At 54.5% G+C, this 19,722-nt stretch overlaps 3 protein-coding genes and 1 long non-coding RNA gene across 9 annotated transcripts in view; 2 read left to right on the forward strand and 2 right to left on the reverse strand.

The window, feature by feature from the left end:
* GAS2L2 (growth arrest specific 2 like 2) lies at positions 1-15,101 on the reverse strand. 3 transcript variants are annotated; one of them, XM_074342587.1, is made up of 7 exons: positions 11,161-15,101; positions 7,573-9,270; positions 6,111-6,352; positions 5,007-5,114; positions 3,808-3,904; positions 2,957-3,209; positions 1-2,385 (listed from the first exon to the last, which is right to left on the reverse strand). In XM_074342587.1, exons 2-7 carry the CDS (start codon positions 7,958-7,960, stop codon positions 834-836), a joined length of 2,640 nt encoding a protein of 879 aa, XP_074198688.1. In that variant the 5' UTR covers positions 7,961-9,270; positions 11,161-15,101; the 3' UTR covers positions 1-833. The 3 variants fall into 3 exon arrangements, with proteins under 3 accessions (XP_074198688.1, XP_074198689.1, XP_074198687.1); XM_074342588.1 differs by lacking the exon at positions 11,161-15,101 and having other exon boundaries at positions 7,573-8,927; positions 9,120-9,729; XM_074342586.1 differs by lacking the exon at positions 11,161-15,101 and having other exon boundaries at positions 7,573-9,729.
* Positions 6,300-11,291, forward strand: LOC123615092 (uncharacterized). Of its 2 annotated transcripts, XR_012499448.1 has the most exons (5): positions 6,300-6,427; positions 6,628-7,061; positions 7,216-7,867; positions 9,687-9,867; positions 10,387-11,291. It is a non-coding gene; the product is annotated as an uncharacterized LOC123615092 (long non-coding RNA). The 2 variants fall into 2 exon arrangements; XR_012499447.1 differs by having other exon boundaries at positions 6,346-7,061.
* Positions 14,553-19,722, forward strand: part of LOC123615093 (uncharacterized protein C17orf50) — a 22,054-nt gene continuing 16,884 nt past the window's right edge. Inside the window, exons 1-5 of the mRNA XM_074341895.1 lie at positions 14,553-14,589; positions 15,117-15,441; positions 15,543-15,706; positions 16,104-16,509; positions 18,486-18,539. Of these exons, the coding sequence (XP_074197996.1) occupies positions 14,553-14,589; positions 15,117-15,441; positions 15,543-15,706; positions 16,104-16,138 (561 nt within the window). The 3' untranslated portion in view covers positions 16,139-16,509; positions 18,486-18,539. The remainder of the gene's footprint in view (positions 14,590-15,116; positions 15,442-15,542; positions 15,707-16,103; positions 16,510-18,485; positions 18,540-19,722) is intronic.
* Positions 16,994-19,722, reverse strand: part of MMP28 (matrix metallopeptidase 28) — a 19,955-nt gene continuing 17,226 nt past the window's right edge. For 2 of the 3 annotated variants that reach the window (XM_045512271.2, XM_074342590.1), the window contains 2 exons: positions 18,792-18,959; positions 16,994-17,983 (listed from right to left, as the gene is read on the reverse strand). In XM_045512271.2, coding sequence (XP_045368227.2) covers positions 17,589-17,983; positions 18,792-18,959 — 563 coding nt within the window. In that variant the 3' untranslated portion in view covers positions 16,994-17,588. Of the gene's footprint in view, positions 17,984-18,791; positions 18,960-19,272; positions 19,423-19,722 lie in introns of all 3 variants that reach the window. The other variant, XM_074342589.1, reaches the window with a different exon arrangement.

The raw sequence follows: 19,722 nt of genomic DNA on the forward strand, positions 1-19,722 counted from the left end.
AGAGTTTGGGACTCATCTCCTCTCCACCTGCCACCCCACCATCAGCCCTCCAACTGATTGAAACCATCCAGAGGAGAAGCATAACGTCTCTCCCTGCCACTATCTTGGGAAAACTTTTGTAAGTGGACTCAATCCCAGCTTCTGCTTTTGTGTCTTCCTCCCACACGTGACTGAGGCTCTGCAGCCCCTTGTCCCCCAGTCATAACTCCGTGGGTGAAGATGTGTTAAAGAACGCTCTCAACCATCCCTCTTTACTCAGTGATCTCAGTTCCCAGCCTCCAGAGCGAAGTTTTGAAGTCCTGCAGAAGCCTATGTCAGGGTGGCCTTGTCGCTGTCCATGGTGCTGATGCAATAGTCGCTTCTAGGAGAGAAGGGCTATCTGGCAAGGTTGGCTGAGTCTCCAGAGGGGAAGCCTCTCTCACCCCCCAGCTCCCTCCCCCCTTGTCCCCTTGCCCTCCAGTGGGAAAACATTTCTGGCTAAACCTTCCTGCACCACCACAATCCTAGAGCGAAGAGCTGGGGACTCAGGGAAAGACCCACCTGTGTTTAATATCTTCTAAGAGTTGTGGAAATGGTGGGCATGGCCAGAGAACAGGAGTTTGGGGAGCTGTTCTGGGGGAGGGTAGCCCCACCACCCTGGGGTTGAGGTGAGATTTGTGCTCAGCTGAGCAATTTGAGTCAATACTATTTGTATTCTAAACTAACCAGGCCAAAGCCCTGTACTGAGGTGAGGGAGCTTCCCTTTTGTTCCTGCAGTTGGGAGTGCAATGGTTACATGGGCATCTCTTCTCTCCTCCCCCACACCCACAGGCTCAGGGAGGAAAAGCCCCTTCTCAGACCCAAGACTCATCCTCAGGTGAGAAGGGAGCTTGATCAGGCTGCTGAGGCCCCTGGTCCTCCAAAGGCTGGGAGCTGCTCTCCAGTGGGGTGACTGGCTCGCTCTTCTCCTTTCCTTCTTCCTTCTCCCCCACTGGGGCTCCATCCACCAGGGCTGCCTCCTCTCCCTTGCTGCCTGGTGCTGTTCGAACCAGCCTGCCCCTGGGGGGTACCCTGGTGGGACCCAGGTGGAGGTAGGTCAGTGGCTTGGGGATTCGTGAAGGCTGCTTCCCAGGCCTGTGGTCTCTCCGGGGCCGGATCTTGGGCCTCAGCTTCAGCTTGTAGATGGATGGGACTCTCTGGGGCTTACGGAGTGTTCTCTTGCCCCTGCCTGGACATGCCTTGGCTTTATCAGAACTGGGATTGGAGGGTGAAGGTGTGGTGGACTCTGGGCTGGCAGACACAGTGGGGGCTGAGCAGTCCTGCCCCGACTGATCTGGGACCTCCCTTGTCCTGGTGCCCTTGGCACTCAGATTTGCCTTTGTCCTCCACCCATTTTCTCTGTCTCCAAGATTCCCTTTTGGGCTTCCTGGGCCTGCAGTTACAGCCAGCTTATGGGAGCCTGTAGGGGCTGCCTTCCAGGCTCCCAGGTCCACTTTAAGGAGGGGTGGGGGGCCCTGAGCCAGTTGTTGGATGACTTTGTCATAAGGACCCCCAGGCTCAGGCCACCGCCCACCCAGGCTGGGGACATAGACTCCACTACGAGGAATGACCCCAGATCCTGTGCCCTGGGGGTGGGTACCCCCCACCTCTAACAGCTTCATGTCAGCCAAAAGCTCTTCCTCAAGTCTATGGTAGATGGCTTGGTCCTTGGTCCCACCTGGGAGCAGGGGAGTGTACCTCCCCTCCTGATGCTGTGGGCCCGGTCTCCAGAGCTCTCCAGCCCCTGCTGTCACCGGAATATCCAGCTTATGGTCCCCTTGCCTCTCTTCCACAGAGCAGTCCTCATGTCTGGACCCAGACAGGTCCCCAGTGATGGCCCTTAATGGAATGGGGCCTCTCTGCAGTTCCGTCGTGGGACTTCCACTTGCAGTACCTGGAAAGCTTCTTCCTGGAGTTGGGGGAAGAGCTGGGGGCTGCCGGACTGGGATCTTGGTGGGTCCTTTAACAGGGGTTGAAGAACGGACAGATGCTGGCTCCCTGAGCTGAGAGGAACCCTCCTCAGCCTCACCCCAGGGTGGTGGCCTGGCACCCATGGGCTTGACTGGGCTGGAGGAACAAGGCAGGGGAGATGGTCCTCTTGCTGGTGTCCCTTTGGCAGTGGCCTCAGGGGCTCGGAGTCTCTGGGTGGTGGGGGTCCTGGCATGAGTTCTCCGCCTATCTGTCTCCTCATGAACCCAAGATATGGGAGTCCTTCCCCTGGGGAGCTCAGGGGGGTATCTGTTGTCTCTCTTCTCCAAGGAGGTGTGTAGGTCTTGGCCCCTATGGGTGGGTAAGGATTGGGGGCTGGGTGGGCTGTCCCCAGCTCGCAGCTGACTCCGAGATGGGGTGAGCGACTTCTCCTGGTGCCTGAAAGGGAGAATCATAAGGCTCGCAGGATTATTTAACCTGGTCCCCTGGCTCCCAGTCCCCTGGCTCTGGGAAGGGATGGCCTTTCCCCAGCCAGAACTCCCAGGGGGTCAGACTTCATGTTGAATGAAAGCAGATGCTCTTTCTCCCCCTGTGTCTGCCAGAGATTCCTCCTTACAGCAGAAACTGTTTAAGCCTATTCTCCCCCATTCCTTGTGTAGCAGATAGAAAGCAGCCTGTTCTGGACACCATGTTGCTTCAGATCCCATAACTACAGGCCACCAGTTTCAGGTGGGGAGGGTCTTAGCTTCTGCTCTACCGTGAGATGACAGAAGGAGCTAAGGTAAGTCTATTCCCTTTGTGGGCCTCAGCCTCCTCATCTGTGAAATGAGAGGGCGTATGAAGTAACTGGATCATCCTAAAGGTACTGGGTGCTTTTCTGGTTCTGAACACCTGAGGTCTCACTGGGGACTCTGCTGGGAGATCTGTGCCCCTTATCTTGGGGTGGGGTGGCCCCTGAGAATGTGGACTCCAAAGTAGGAAGAGGCCCTGCCCTCTCCCTCCCCTGTACCTCAGGAACGGTGCTGTCTCTCTTAGGATCCCTGGCCCTGCTCTCCATCCAGGGTGGGGTCTGGAGAAGGAGGAGGCGGTGGGCCTCAGCTTTCGGCCTGAAGAAGTGTATGTCTTCCAGTCCACGGAGGGCAGTGGGCTTTGGGAGCGGCTGATGGTCATCATAGGCTGGGGCTGCGAGGGCCCGTCCTGCACCCTCACTTCGTGCTGCACCGATGGGGTAGGGGGCTTCAGAAAGCTGCCTGTCTTGTGTGCTACCAACACAGCCCCCAGAGAAAGGAGAGGAGGAAAAGGTTAAATTCCTTCTTATGGGGCTCCCACACCCTGAACCCCACATTAGAGACAGTGGGACCTACTGTGACAGTGACAGCACCAGAACTTCCTCCTGGGAGGGGTTTAGGAGATGAAAGCTGGTCAGAGGGCCCAGGTGGGGGACTTGTTTAAAGCTGCATTTGTATTGCAAGTCCACATCTTTTACTTAGATTGCATGCTTATTGGGGTGGCTTGAGGTGCTGATGGAAATTTCAGGAAGACTAAAGACCCCTCCAAGTCATGCTTGGTGCCACCAATGTGGATATCAGAGCCAGACTTCATTCAGCTTTGCCAACGTGCACCGTGACCAAATGCCGGGTCTCTGTGTGATTGGCGCCATCTTGTGTCAGAAATTGGTACTGCACCATGGCTGCCCCTCCTTCCTCCTAAAGCTGAGGCACCCATACCAGTACCTTCTACAGTGTCTTCCTTCCTCCATCCCCTGCACACTTCTTGGCCCCAGAGATCAGACCTACCTCCCACCTCTGCTTCCAGCCTCCCAACCCCGAGCCACAGGGAAGGGACTCTCAGGGGACTCACAGAGGGATGTGCATCGGCAGGGGTCATGTTTGTCCAGATAGTGACCAAGTGTGTCCCAGCCGCCCCCCACACGCACCATCACGTGGTTCCGGAGGATCTGCAGGGGGTAAGGGTGAGGTGGAGGGCAGGGTGAAGGCGTCCCCTCTCCCTGGACCAGCGTGCAGGCCTCCAGCCCTTGCTCCTATCCACATACACAAACACACGTGTGTAGTTGGGAACGTGTATGTGTTGCAGCCTGAGTCCCCTCCATGACTGGCATTGGATAACACATGTAGTGAAGGGTGAAGGCCAAGCTGACAAACAGGAAGTTGTCCCACAGAACACAAGGGATCTCACAAGAATTGTGAAGGCTGGCCCCGGACTCTCTTCTCTCTCTTCACTGTGAAGGGGTTCACACCTGCACACACTTGAATCAGGAATCGGGACCCTGACTTTGCTCTGTAGTTGGTATGTTAAAGAATCCTGGGAGTCCTGGCGCCACTCCACTCCATGTAGTCTCTCCAGGCCTCCATTTCCTCAGTGGAAACGTGGGGTCACAATTCCTTCCCTACCTACTTCACAGGGCTCTTGGCTCCGGCTCTGGGTGGGGTCCAGGGAGCTGGCTCTGCCCCCGGGAGTGGCCTGGCCCCAGGGGAGGGCTTAGCCATGCCCCTGAGCTGCTGGCCATACCCTCTCCCGATGCAGACCCTTTCTGTCCAGGCAGGCCAGGTATGGGGTTGGGTAGTGGAAGGCACAGTTCAGACCTCTACCACCACTCACACTGCAGAATGTGCCAGGCTGTGAGGGGTGGGCTATGCAGTCCAAGTGGCTGGATCATGCAGGGAACACAAACTGGGGGGTCTCAGGCCCCTTGCTCTGACCAAGTCTGCGGACAGAAAAGTGGGAGTACCCTCATGCCCCACTTCTGCCTAGGAACACCCTCTGAACTAGGCTACGGTGGATGCAGATGGGGCTGGGTTTTGTGGTTCTGGCTGCCCTAATGGGAGGAGGGGACATGCTTGCCAACTTTGCCAGGAATCTTCTGGAATTCTACGAGGGAGAGAAGGAAGGCCCCAAGGCCTGAGAACTGGGGGTGAATGGTGATTTCCAGTCCTTGCCTTCAGGCCTGGGCAAAGTCCATGGAAGGAAACCCGATTCTGCTGACTCCAAGGAGGCCCCTCCACACCCCCATTCCCCACCCAGCCCGTCTGCGGACTTACCCGGATGAAGATGAGGGTGTTGGAGTCTCCCACGCGGTACTTCCCCTCTGACACTTTGACCATGGAGAACTGAACTGGGCATGTACAGTGGCTCACCAGGCTCTGAACCTGCGGGGAGTGGGCAATGTGTTCAGCCCTCCCCTCTGTCCAGGTACTCAAGCTCCCCCTGCACCCTGCATGCTGGGTCAAGCCCAATGGGGGAGCCTGCCTGCCCCTCTGCCTGCCCCCAGCCCCAAGGCTTCTGCTGAGGTCAGGGCTGAGGGCTGAGAAGCAAGTAGAGAAAACTTTTTTCTTTTTAAATTATAGGTTTATTTGATTTTTTAAATTTTTTATTGTATTATTTAATTATTTTATTGGGGGGAGGTAATTAGGTTTATTTATTTTTAGAGGCGGTACTGGGGATTGAACCCAGGACCTGGTGCATGCTAAGCATTCAGTCTATCACTGAGCTATACCCTTCCCCCCTCCGCCCCTCAGTTTTTTAAAGACTCAAGGAGAACAAGAAGTTGAGTGATCACCTACCCCACGGCTGTCAGGGGCGGTGGGGTGTGATGGTTAAGGAGGTAGACCTTGGAATCTGACAGGTTTGTGTCAGGAGTCCTACCTCCACCGCACCATAGGTCTTAGGCAAGTTAAGAAAGCCCCCTGATTCCTTGGTGGTAGAAGTGGGCCAGTCCCAGTCAGCGCTAACTCCTACCACACGTCCCTCCGTGCTACACACCGGCCTGTGCGCTGGCTCATTTAATACCCACAGCGGTCGTGGAAGGCAGGCGCTGCTACGACCCCACAGTCCAGATAAGGGAACCGAGGCACAGAGAAGGCAAATAATTTGCCCCAAGTCACACAGCCGCAAAGCAGTGGAACTAAGACTTGAAACAAGCTGTCAGAAGGTGCGGAGTCTGTGTTCTTAACAACCGTCCCGCGGGGCTTAAATGAGAGAGATGCAGCATGCTGGGTTTATAATAAAAAATGAGGCGGGTTGAGGCTCAAAGCGGACATGAGTTACTAAAAGCCATGCAGCGGCTCAGAGGGGACCCGAGAGGGCGAGGGAGAGGAGGGCGGGGCGAAGGGGCGGGGCCTTGGGGGCGTGTCCGGGGCCCTCACCATCTGGTCCAGGTTGCGGAAGTGGCAAGACCTGCGCGTGGGGCTCTCGGGCGGCGGGGGATCCGGCGGGGGCAAGGCCAGCTCCAGCCGCAACTCCTCGTCGATCTCCTCCTCCAGCTGCACCAGGGTGGGCGCCGCGACGCCGAAGCGCCAGGCCCGGCGGCCCAGCTCCAGCAGGCACAGCACCACGTTCTTCACGTTCTTGCGCAGCACCAAGTCCTCCGTCTCGAACATCAGCACCTCTAGAGGGGCAGGGAGAGAAGGAGCGAAGGCAGCCGAACCCCCTGCCCACTGCTGACCTCCCCGGAGCGGAGCAGGTGGGAGAGTCCTGGGGCCATGCTGGAGCCAGGGGGCGGGGTGGGGGCGGTGTTCGCACCTCACGGTCTTAGAGTCAAGCTAGCCCCTAGGAGGGGTCTGGGCAGAATTTCTTGTCTAATAGGAGAAGTGGGGGTGGGAAGAGGGGACACAGCCAAGCAGAGGACCCTAAGGCCACTCTTCTCCTCGCTCTGTTTGCCAGGGTGAGTCCAGGAGCAAGAAGCAGTTTGTCCTGCTTCCCACGTTGGCCTCTGCCTCCAGTATCCACCGGGCACCCCAACTCAACCCCCAGCTCATGCATAACCAGGCTCTGGAGCCCAACTGCCAGCGCTGGTACTCCAGCTCTCCCACCCCCCAGCTGTATGACCTTGGGCTACAGCCTCAGACTCCTCTTCTGTAAAATGGGGCTGTGGTCTATTTCATAGGGTGGTTGTGGGGATAGTGGTTCCATGTTTGCACACAATGTCTAGCACGTGGTAAGAGCTTGCTAAAACACTTGCTTTCATCAACCCTCCAATCCTGGTGGACCTGACCCCTGCCTCTGTCTCACCGCCACTGCCTTTGGCCTGGAGGATAGTGTAGCATCCACCTTTGTCCCTGCTGCTCGGTCCAAGGCCAAGGAGTCGAGGGATCCTGGTATGTCACTCTGTGAGTCTTACACTACTAGCCCCACTTGCCTCCTCCCCTGTCTTCTCCCCACTCCACTGTAGCCAAACACATACCTTCTCTGTGCTGTCCCCCTGCCTAGAACTCCCTGTCCCCCAAACTTCTGTTTATTCTGTCTTCCCAGCACAGATGCCTCTACTTGAGCCTCTATCTCATTGGGCTGTAATTGATGCATCTTCTCAGCTGTTTCTCTTCCTGGGCCATGAACTCCTTGCCACTGGGTCTCAGTTCTCTTAGCCCTCGGCGCTCAGCATGGTGCTCAACTTGAAGAACATAGGTGCTCAAGTCATTCAGCCAACACATTTAAATATGGGGGATTTACTGTGAGATGGGGAAACTGAGGCATGGGGAGGGGTGAGCTGGCCCAAGGCAAATCTGGAAGGAGGACCCTGTCTCCTGACCCCTGATGCACCTCGAGGCTCAGAAAGGAGATGGACACCTGAAGATAAGGGCCTGGGAAGGGGGGGCACAGGGTGGTTACCTTGGATGCCCATCTCCTTGCGACACCACTGGATGAAGTTGGAGACATTGTCCCGGGCCTGGAAGGTGCCCGGCTGGGCGGCCCCATTGCAGGAAACCCCCATCCGAGGCAAGGGAATCCTTTGGGCTCGGGCAGGTGCCTCTGCCAGGAAGGCCAGGGCGGCGTCAGTGATGGCATTGGCATGCCGGCACAGCACCAGGCCCGTCTCCAGCACCTGCAGGAAGTTGGCCGTGTCGATGTCCAGCCCGTAGAGATCCCGAAGCCACTCGGCCAGGTCCTCCTTCATGGCCTCCAGGTAATGCTCGCTGGACTTAAACGGCCGGATGCTGCGCACTGGAGGCCCCGGAGTCCCAGGCCTCCTCCTCCTGTGTGTCCCAGGCTGGGACATGGCCTAGCCGGGGAGGAGGTGGGCGCCTCCTCTCTCCCACAGCAGTCTCTGGCTTCTTGCCACCTGCTGGTTCTTGGCTGGTTCTCCCTAGGGTTCCCCTCTACCCTCTGAGAGCCCAAAGCTTCCAGCTCTGTTCCTTGCCGCTGGCTTCAGCCACTGCCACCACTGCCACCAGACTGGGCCAGGCCCAGCCCCCACCCCCCCACATTCCTCAGTCCCTGCCAGAACTTTCCTACTCTGTAGCCCTTCAGCGACCTCACGCCCCAGCTGCCCAGTCTCCTCAGAGTTCACCACCTCCCAGGGCAGATGGAGGTGAGGACACTCCTCTCTCCCCCCAGGGCTGGACGGGCGAGCTGGCTGCCTCCCACCCCCCACCGGCCGGCTGTGGAGTCTGGCTGTCGGCCTCTCCACTCTGCTTTCCTCTCCTTGGAGACAGCGGCTGCTACAAACACTCCTTGTTAACTCTTCCCAGCATTGCCTGCCCTGCAGCCCAGGGAGCAGAGGAGAGGCTGGGGCTGGCCTCTCTCACTCGGCTGACCCAGTGGAGGCTTCTGGAAAATGGGGGAGAGAAGCAGGGCTGGGGGTGCCATGCCCCTTGGTGTTTAGTGGGCACCGGAGGATGGGGCTGAAATAGATGCAGCCATCGAGTCCAAACATGTGAGTTTGGCCTCAGATCTTTTCCTGAATCCCTCTGTGACCTTCATAAATGACCTACCTTCCCTGTGCCTTAGTTGCTTCAAATATAAAGTGGGAATAGAGATTTCTACCTCTCTGGGGTGATGTGAGGAATAGAGGAATAATGGATGTGGAAAGTATCAGACTGTCAGGACTGGGTGGGTCCAGCTCTCACCGACTTTCCCAGCAGCCCTCTCTGTACACCATGATTCTCACGTTCTCTGGGGAACCTGCTCCGTTTTCTATAAGGTGGTCAGGAAAGTCCTCACTGACACGATATTTGAGCAGAGACCTGAGAGAAACAAGGAAGCAAGGTTTGTAGATGTCTGCAGGAAGGGTACTCAGGCAGAGGGAACAGCCAGTGCAAAAGCCTCGGGCAGGAGGATGCTTGGCATATTACAGGATATGAAACAGAGAGGAAATAGAGTCTCAGATTATGCAGGGCTTTTCTTTACCTTTTGGAAGGTAATTTTCTTTCAATTACCTTTTAAAGGCATGAAAATGATGATTGTTGTACCCATTTTATGGATGAGGGAACAAGAAAACTGAAGCTGGCAGGAGGCCTCAGTTCCTCACCATATGGACCTCTCTGTAGGGATGATTGAGTGTCCTCATCACATGGCAACCAGCCTTCCCTAGAGGGAGGGAGCAAGAAAGAAACCACAGGGTCTTGGGGGGAGGGTACAGCTCAGGTAGTAGCACACATGCTTAGCATGCACAGGGTCCTGGGTTCAATCCCCAGTACCTTGTCCCAAAAATAAATACATAAATAAGTAAACCTAATTAACTTCCCCCCAAAAAAAGAAAGAAAGAAAAGAAAAGAAAGAAACCACAGGATCTTTCATTAACTAGCCTTGAAACTCACACTCTGTCATTTCCACAGTATCCTGTAAGTTACCCAGCTCAGCCTTATTTCACATAGGAGGGGTCTAAATAAGAGCATGAATACCAGCAGACAAGGGTTGTTGGAAGCAATTCTAGAGGCCGGTTACCCCAATATAGAGGAGCAATTTCTTTTTCTTTCTTGCTAATAGAATCCTATTTTGTTCAGGTGGAGTTTCCCGGAAATTAGGGAAGATGGGCCCAGCCCCAGAGAGAACCATACGCCTCAGCCAGTCATGGCAGAGTTAAAATGGAAGTTTCTGCCAAGGCTCCAAGATTCAGTATGTGCAGCAAACCACAAAAGGAGTAAGGCCACATGCAGAATTTATCTGGGCGTTATCCAAAGACAGGTCATTATCCAAAGACTCAGACCTCTCTCCCACTAGAGTATTCAAGGAATTTGGTTGCTACAGATCAGGAAAGGATTGGCAAGAAATTGCAGCTGTGCTGTGTGTCCTGGGGTAGACTGAATATGGCCCCCAAAGATAGCTGCTCCCTCACCCCCCAGGACCTGCCAGTGTTACCTTATGTGACAAAAGGGACTTTGCAGATGAGCAGATCCTGAGATGGGGACTTAATCCAGACCGTCAAGATGGACCCTAAATGAAGTCACTAGTGTGAGGCAGAACGTAGATTGCCTACTGAAGTAGATGTGACAACCGTAGCAGAGATGGGGGCAGTGGGGCCTTAAGCCAGCAACTCTGGCAGCCCCCAGAAGTTGGAAGAGGCAGGGAATAGATTGCACCTTGGAGCCCCCAGAAAGAAAGAGCCCTGCCGACACCTGGCTTTCAGTCCTGTAGGACTCATTTGTTATAACAGCAACAGGAAACTAATACATATCACCATCTCTTCCCCTCCCCACCAAACAGAGAGAGAAACAGACAGATGGGCTTCAATCAAAGAACTGGACACATATCCCCAGTCATCAGGGGGACTCAGTGAACTGAAGTCTGACTCCAGCATGCAAAACTGAAAATGTGAAATACAGCCCGGTTAGGTGCTCCGTGGCAGGAACGAAGGAGGTTGGCTACACCGAACTCAGGGGGCATCTTCTCATAGTTTGAACAAAGAATGCATGCCTGCTTCCTTTGGACCACTTGTCTGGCCCCTATCTCAGACTTCTCAAGTGAACTGATAAATTTTATAAAATTTGAGCCATTATTAGTAGGGCATTCTGATATGTGACCAGCCAAACATATCCTAATTGACTTGATTGATGTTCAAAGTGTAAGAGGCCCCATTCTCTTTATATGAACAGAAAATGTTTTTACAGCTATTCCCACTTGGGTGGCACTTACACACAACCTTATTGGATATCTCTCTTTGTAACTTATCTTCATTATTCAGCTAAAACAAATACTGCTTCTCTGTGTAACCTAGTTATTGGAAGTTAAAGAGCTGCTTATCCTATTAATTTAAAAATTAGGATTTACTGAGAGGAGGGTATAGCTCAAGTGGTAGAGTGCATGCTTAGCATGCTTGAGATCCTGGGTTCGATACCCAGTACCTCCTCTAAAAATAAATAAACCTAATTACCTCCCCCCACCAAGATAAAATGATACAATAGTAAATAAGTAAAATACTTTTAAATTAAAATTTACTACGAAAATCGAAAAGTTGTCACTTTACGTTTGATAACTGACCTCATTTTGAGCTCTGGAAGTGATTTCTGTGAGTGGCAGAAAATAATGCTTGAGCTTGCCGATGAAGTATAGTTCATTCTCTTCTGGTTTTAAGTAGTGTCTCTTGGATACAGATCCAGTTGATTCTGAAGTCATGCTTATTATCAGTGCACTTTGTCCTCATTCAAGGGGTCTCCCAAGGTGGCATCTGAGAGTATGAGGCATACGTGTGTCTCTGGCGTTGGTGGGATTGCTTGCCTACACCCATGCTTTCACAGCATCTTGCTACTCTGTGGGCCCAATTTCCAATGTGCTTGTATGCTGGTTTTGTTCAACAATCCAACTTTTTATGAAGGCTCCATGACCCAAAATAGCCCTAAGAAGAGGGAAAGAACACCCTCAGGAAGACAAAGGACTTCTGGGCACTTGAAGTGGGGGAGCATGAGATGAATGAGCAGACCAGGGCTACACCCACGGTGATGCCTTGGCAGGATGCTCCCTAAAAGCCACAGCGCAGGCTAAGTGTCTTGGATGTGCCTCCCAGGGGCATTAAGTCTTAGGCTTAAGGAGATTGCCTGTGGTAGAGTGTCCGAGGGTGACCCCAAGTAGTGGCCTCTTATCCAAATGGTTTTGTGGTGTCATCTGGACTGTTCATGGTCACCAGCCTTCCAATTGTCACGTCTTCTGGCCATTCTGTGAGCGCCTACTCTTCTTTAAATTAGCCAGAGGGAGCTTTTGAATTTTGCCATCAAGAACCACAATGGCTATAAGCTCTTTTAGTCCATGTTAAGGAGAATGGGGTGTTTTGGGGAGACAGTTGTCCATGGGTCTTCCCTGGTTTTGCATGTCTTGCAAGCAGAGGCACTGACTTTTCAAGGGCGTTGATATAGTGAACAACCTTGGAAGATACAGTGTCTTTTTTTTTTTAGAGCAAAGAGCAGGTTTGCTTACTTCCATAAAAGATTAGGGATCCCTAAGCTCAGGGTCCCTCTTATTATCCAAACCACTGCATATGCAGATATTCGCTGGCACCCATCCCTGTGGCACCCAAGGGACAATGGGCCAAGAGGAGCTGATACAAACATGCTGATGATACTGTGCTGTAAGTAATGAAGTCCTTTGTCTCTGACCCAGGAGTCTCGTGTTTTTTGGCAGAAACCATGAAAATACATCAGGCTAACTTGCTAGCTTGCAAGTAGGGTAAAATTTTAGACTGTTTACAGTTCTTGCCAGGGGTGCCCCCATGTGACTAGGAGATTCCTGGGGACTGGTCTGCTCTCTTTGTTCTACGTCCCACCAACCTGCCTCCACCAAACTGGGAGACACCTGAAGGAAGAGACCCCATCTCCTCACTTCAGACTTGGATGGAGGATGGAGGACCATATGGTGTTCCCCTATCAGACTGGGATCTCCTTGAGTCCAGCAACTGCATATAATCACGCTGAGACTCTCCAGATCTGGTTTTGCATCCTCTGCCCCTCTGCAGACTCCTGCCTCTGCCAACACACCCCACTGTCAGGCCAGGAAAAGAAGGAGTTTCCCCAAGTTTTTATGATTTTATTCCCTCTCCCAGCTGCAGCTCTTGTACACACATACAGAACATTCAGGAGCTACACCTGGCTCTTGCTGAGCCCTGCCTCCTATGGGACTCGGCACTATGTCCTCTGCTCCTTGGAGCTAAGGAATGAGCTGGAAGTAGGTGGGATGGGGAGCAGGGGAAGGATAGAGATAGAACAGAAAGAGAAGGAGAGAAAAATAGTGATGTAAATAAACATAATGGGTTAAGTGCTTTCCGAGGGCGAGGTAAAGCCTGTTGTTGCACTGCTATCTCTGACTTACAGATAAAGAGATTGAGGGTCAGAGAGATAACATGATAAAGTTCAGAGAGCTTTTATATTTATGTAGTAGAGTTGGGATTTGACCCCAAAGTCACTTTCTGCCCCCTTTAATACCTTCCCAAGACAGAAGACAGGGTTTGGGGTGCTTCTGGAGGCTCTAGAAAAGGCAGTTATTCTGGGGTGGAACTCTATGGACAGGTGAGGTTCTAGCCCCGCCCCCCTTGTGAGCCGACAGAGTTCCTAGAGACCAGACCAAGTTCTAAGGATTCTGGTAACTCCTTCTTATCCCAGTGCCTGACCAGGGGAAGAGGGCAGCACAGCCTTGGGAAGAATGGATAAACACGGTGAGTGGGGTTGGAGGACAGGGACTCCAGGGTGGACCAGTAAGCCCATCACCTTGGCAACCCCAGAGTAGAATTCCCACCTTTTCTCAGTTACCCATCCACGTACAAGTCCTCTCCTCTCTCTTCTCTGAATACTCTTGAAATCTGCTCTCTCATCTTCACCTGATGCTGTTCAGATCTTTGTCTTCTCTGGCCTGGACCACTGTAATGACCTGAGTGGGTCTCTCTCTGTCTCCTGTCAGAGGAAACATCCTAAAGGTGGCTCTGAGCACATCCCTGTTCAGTGGCTCCCCACTGCTGAAGGACAAAGTCTACACTCCATAGCCTAGCCCCCAAAGTCCCAACCTTCCTTTCCAACTCCCCCTCCTGCCCAAATGTTCCCATCACCCCCTCTCTATCTGTGTTCTAGGCCTGGCCTTTCACAACCAGAAGGATCCTTAATGTGTTTTCCTAAATAAAGTGCAGTGGATGCTGGTTCTCCCCCTTTAGCAATGCCAAAAACTGGCAGAATCTTTGAAACAACTTTTCTTGAAAGATTTCAAAAGTCTTGGATGAAATTCAGAGGCCCCAGTATTACCCACCTCATCACATATTGAGAGGGCGGGGCAGATGAAGGGGCCCGATGTAAGAAGCGGTTAGCTGGGTGATTACATACAATTGGTGCTCAATACACGTGGGCTGGAACTCTAGCCTTATTATCTTTCTCCTTTGTCTCCAACCTCTTTAAACAGGGTGGCAGGGATCAATTGAAATTTTTCTTGACCTTTTCAGGGCAAACCCCAGGAGTTTTGTCTTCCCTGCCCTGTTCCCGCTTTCATTTCATTACAAGTCTAGCTCTGCAGATCCAGCAGACCAAAGGGCACACGGTGGGCTGGGCCAATGTTTGCTGAGTGAGTGGTAGACACCTCCTGGCCAAGGCCAGGTTACTTTCATATCAGCCCAGGAACTTCCCACCTGCCAGGACTGCTACTTGGGATGGTAGAGTTTGTGCCCCGAACGCCTGTCAGCAAGGGGGACAGTGGTGGCTGAAGTCCAGCTGACAGTTGGGGTCAAGCCTGGAAGATGGAATAGACACTCTTTCATGGTTGGCTCCCTCCTAGGGCAGCCTTTTCCTAATTGGTTTGCCAGTGGGGGTGAGGGAGGCGGCAGATTTCTATTTAGTCTGCTCATAAGGGGGCACTTTTCCTGATTGTTTTGCTCATGGGAGAAGCCCTTTTCTAGTCGTACAGAGATGCTGTATGCCCACCTGCTTGCCCGCCTAGCCGCAGGTGATGCTGGGCTTCCCTAAAGCAAGGCCCACTTTGAAGAAGACAAGATATAAACAACCACCTATTAAAATGCCAATCAGGGCACTTAATGTTTACTGACAGCCAGCACCGCCCACGAGAAGGAAGGCGGTGATGAATTATCACCTCTAGGCTCGCAAGCCTCATTGCACCTGCTAGTTCACGGCTTCCCGCCGCGCCCAGGACAGGACCCTGTTACCTGCCTTACAGTAACCCTTGAGATAGGCACTGTTTTCCCCCATTTTACAGATGGGGAAACGGAGCTTGACAGAAACGACGGGACTTGCCTCAGATCACTAGCTAGAAAGTGCAGGAACCAGGGAAATCAGGCCCTCCTTTGCCAAGGAAATCCTGCACTCTGTAACCCTCTCTTGAAATCTTGCTGGCCCCGAGCATCTCGTACGCACGGTCCTTGGGGCCCCTGACTTTTTTGGGGGGTCGGGTTGCGGGTAATAGTCAGGGTACCCCAACGTTTTACTGACCTCTTCCCCGACCCACCCACCCCGCAGGCGTCAAGACCCCCTTGTGGAAGAAGGAGCTGGAGGAGCCCCGGGCCGGGGAGGCAGAGGCAGAGGCCGCTGAGGAGGGGTCGGAGGAGGAGGACGACGAGGACGACGAGGAGAGGCTGCCAGTGGAAGGCGCGGCGGAGGGCGAGGCAGAGGGCGGGGAGGCGGCGCGCGGCGAGGGCCGCGAGCGGGGCTCGGTGTCCTACTGCCCGCTGCGCCAGGAGTCCAGCACCCAGCAGGTGGCGCTGCTGCGGCGCGCGGACGGCAGCTTCTGGGGCTGGTTCAGCCCCTTGGCGCTGCTCGGCGGCCTGGGCGCTCCGGCCGACAGGTGAGGGCGCGCAGCTCGGCGTGGGCGGGATGCACGGGCCACGGGGTCGCAGACGGGAGCGGCCGGCGCCGTGCACTGAGCGCCCCGGCCCCCGCCCGCAGGAAGCGGAACCCCCCGGAGGAGCCGTGCGTGCTGGAGACGCCGAGGCGGCGGCCGCGCGGCGGGGGCTGCGCGCGCTGCGAGATCCTTTTCTGCAAGAAGTGCAGGAACCTGCACAGCCCGCCGGCCTACGTGGCGCACTGCATCCTGGAGCACCCGGATTTGGGTGAGGCGCGGGCTTCGGGAGGCGCGGGGCGGCCGGGGCCCCTAAGCGCCCCCTACTCCTAGCTTCTGTGGCCCTCCATCCTCCCCTGATCCTAAACTTCCCGCAACCCTCCCCTCTCCCCAACGCTGAGCGCTCTCCAGTACATTCCATGGTACCACCTCTTCTCAGAGCCGTCTTCCCAGAGCGCCTCTATCCCGCAGGCCTGCAGGCCCTCCGCTGATGCGGCGGCCCCACCTGTCATTAGCGCCCACCTCGTGCAGAGCCCATCATCTGGAGCTCCATCCCTCCAGGAGCGTCCCCCCCGAGGGCCCCCGCCCCCGGGCAGCACACAGTGCCCACCGCCCACCTGACCCTCGTCCCCTGACACAGCCTCACACTCATCTCTTGGGTATTTCAGGTCCTTCTGGCCCGGTGGGCAGAGGCATCGCCTAGAGAAGAGAAAACAGCCCTTCTGGGAAACTTGCCCCTTCCGTCAAAACATTCAATAAAGCCTCTAATCAAAGTGCCAGTGCATGGAGGTGGGGCCGAGGATCTCAGGGAGGGTGATAAAGGTCGACCCTCCTTTCCCTTCCCCCGGGTTCAAGCCAGAGGGGAAAGGGAGGGAGGAGAGCCTCCTCCCTCCACCTCCCCTCGGACAGGGCGGAACAAAGCACTTGCAGCCAAGGGCAGTCAAAGGCCATTCTCCCCACTGCTCAGAGAAGAAAAGGAAGGCTCCCGGCCAGGAATGCCAACGCCCGCGGGAAGTTGAGGGCTGAAGCTTGCCGGACCTGCCCCGCTCCTGGGGGAAGCCGGGTCTGGATGAGGTCAGTGTGTGCAGATGAGGCACTGGCAGGTATGGAGGGGGCAGGACTAGAGAACCAGAAACGCTGGATCCTGAAACGCTGAGACAGGACTGGGAGGCTGGGGAGCTGGGTCTTTCTCCAGGAATCCCAGCTATTCTTGGCCGGCCAGCGGGAGCTCCTGGAATGCTTCATGTGTGGCCAGGAGAATGGGGCCATTGTGAGCACCAAGCACCCCCCCCCAACGCCTGCAGAGCCCCGAGCCCCTGCAGTGTGCAGACCTTCAGAGAGGCCCCTGTCCTCTCTCTGCCACACAAGGTTCTCCATCTGGCCAGGGGAGTGAGGTGGGGGAGGGACATTTTGATTTTGAGGAGAGGCAGGGACCCTCTCCCCATCACAGCTACTCACACAGCTCACTGGTCCTGGCTTAGATGGAACAACATAGTTGTGGCCTCCCCAGCATCCATGCCCACCTGCTGTCACTGGAAATCAGTTCAAGAAAGGCTGCTTCCCTGCTCCAAGCCCACCAGCTGGGGCATTTCTTTATTCCACAAAAAACGGCCCAGCAGGCCTGCTTCTTGTTCAGTCTCCTTCTTGTTCTGGTCCTGATGCCCCTGAAATTGGAGACCCTTGTACCCAACCCATCTAAGCTTCCTGAGGGGTGGGGCCTCTGATTAAATAAGACACATTTCTCCATGGACTGACAAGGAGGTCCTGAGAGCAAGGGACGGTCTTGCAAAGTGGTCCCAACCGCTCTGTTGTTTTGCATCCTTCCTGGTTGCCCAATGCTGTAGCCCCACAGACAGGAATTGCATCTTTAGGGAAAAAAACAAAATTCCCCAGGACTGGGGAGGAAAGGGTCCTTGGGGAAAGGGTCATGGCATCTGGAACCCTTTTTGGCTTCTCGTTCGTTGGATTGATCCCACAAAGATCAATGTCTTGACAGCACAAAGACATTCTCCAGGGAACAAACGCAGGCAAACTTTCCTGCCCGGACTTCTGCAGGGAGCCCCAGAGGCTTCCAGACAGGGTCTGTCCTTGGGGCAGGAGACACAAGTTGGCCATGAGGGCATCCGCAGTCCACTAAGAGGTTGGGGGCATCTTCAGAACAGGGCGCCCCCTGAGTTGGCGTGCCAGCAGCCCATCCAGGGCAGCTCTGTGGCCCAGCGGCCTGAGGCAGTTGTCTGACGTTTGGCCTGGTCCAGGGACCAGTAGCGATCATCTCTGAAGAAGATGATGGAGCCGTTGGGCCTGGGCAGGGCACCACTGACCTCCTTAGGGACACTGCCCCAGTCCTGCAGGCCTCGGGGGTAGTAGGGCTCCACCTGCAGTCCCCCTGGGGCCAGCACATAGTAGCGGGGGCCTTTGAAGAGGATGAGGCGGCTCAGAGGAGGGAAGAAGAGGGCTGCATCGGGGTGGCGAGGCAGGCCCCCTGTCCGGCACAGCTGTGGTGAGCCCCACACTGGCTTGGTGCCCCGGAACCTCCAGCATCGACTTCCTGTAGGACATTGGGAAAGCCAGGGTGAGCTGGTGGCTCTTGCCCTTTGGTCCTCTACCCCATCTCTGTCCCCTCATACCTCTACCCTCCTCATGTTGGAATCCAGGGTACTTAGTATTGGTGATACTCAAAATGGATCAGTTATAAACAGAGGAGGGACTGTTGTGGCCTCCACTTCCAGCAGGTGTCAGCAGAGGGCAGGTAGCACTGAAAACCTACCGAGCCCAGGCAGGAAGCACGCCCCTTCCCGGCTGAAGAATGGACTACAGAGAAGGCCAGGGGCTTTCTCCATGTCCATTGCTACCAATGAGGGCAGGGATTTGTTTTGGTCACTACTATATCTCAGAACCTCCAACCAAGTTTGTAGAAAGCACTCAATATTTGCTGAATCAAGAAATGAACACTATTTTCTCATGTAATATACCGCACATTCCTGACATTTCTTTTAATCCTCCTTCCCCAACAAACCTGAACGATTCTTTTCTCCATTCAACAAATTCAGGTTCCAAGAGTTAAGTGGCAGGCCCGACCCCACACAGCCAGGATTCCAAGTAAGGTACGGTCTTCTGCTGTATCATAGAGCTCAGAGCTGTCCTCTGCTTCCCTCTAAACTCTTTTCTGAAATCCTCCCACTCTCTCTCTGGGACAATCTTGACACCCCCTAATCCATCACTAAAGGAATCTCCCAGTAGAGGTTCCTGGAGCCACAGGTTCAGATTGGAATTGAGACTCCTCCCCTCTTTTGACCTTGGACAGGACACCTTCCCTCTCTAGGCTTCAATTTTCTCATCTGCCCCAGGGCTGCTACCTTTGAAGAAGTAGAAGTCTCCATCCTCCAGTGATACTGCTGCAGCCTCAATGTGGGGGGGCAGTCCCGCCCACCTTTCCTGTAGTGGGAGGGGCTCGGAGACGTTGCCATCAGCTGATACCTCCCAGAAGTGGCTCCCTTGAAAAATGTACAGTTGCTGTTGCCCATCTGTCCAGAGATAAGAGATAGTTGACGAGTGATCATCAGCCTCCTGCCTAAGGAAGACACTTTCCTAGAGCCCAGCTTCCCAAACAGATGAGAGAGGATGCGTGTGCACAGGTGGGGCAGGAGGGAAAGTGCAGGAGAAAGCAACGTTTTGCTTGACATGGGCATGCCAGCTTGCAGAATGTTTGTGACCTGGGATTTCTGGTTTTTACAAATTTGGCTCACCGCCCCCACCTTGTACTCCAGCTCTGGAGACCCTTGGAGATGTGGGGCAGGAGGGAAGAAGGAAGCAAGGCACTAGATGGGACCATCTTACCTACAGTGATGGCATCGAAGGAAGAGTGGCAATATTTAGGACCCCGGGTTTCGGGGTGCCTTCCCTGGAGTCTGTGGGGGTCCCAGGCCTCAAAGTCAGTGAACAGCTTTCCCGGGAGCTGGATGGCCACTGAGCCCCCCTGGGGCTTCCCTTCATGGGGAAGGAGGGAGGTGGGAGAGAATGCACACTGGTTGGGGATGTGCTGAGGGCTCAAGACCTCCCCCTTAGTTCATTTCACTATCTGATGTGAGGGGCAGGGAAGAGAGCAGGGGTGAGGGTTAAGAGTGGTCTTTGATTGTTGGTGTTCACCATAGCACCAAACTCAGAAGTCTTTCCTACCAAAGAGTCTAGTAAAGAGGAACCTACTGAGGTAAAATTGGAATGGGGAACCAAACAAGTATTTAGAATTCAGGGCAGAGGGTCCTTTTCCCTGAGTCCTGGACAATGCAG

Source organism: Camelus bactrianus, chromosome 16, assembly GCF_048773025.1.
Source record: "Camelus bactrianus isolate YW-2024 breed Bactrian camel chromosome 16, ASM4877302v1, whole genome shotgun sequence".
Lineage (NCBI taxonomy): Eukaryota > Metazoa > Chordata > Mammalia > Artiodactyla > Camelidae > Camelus > Camelus bactrianus.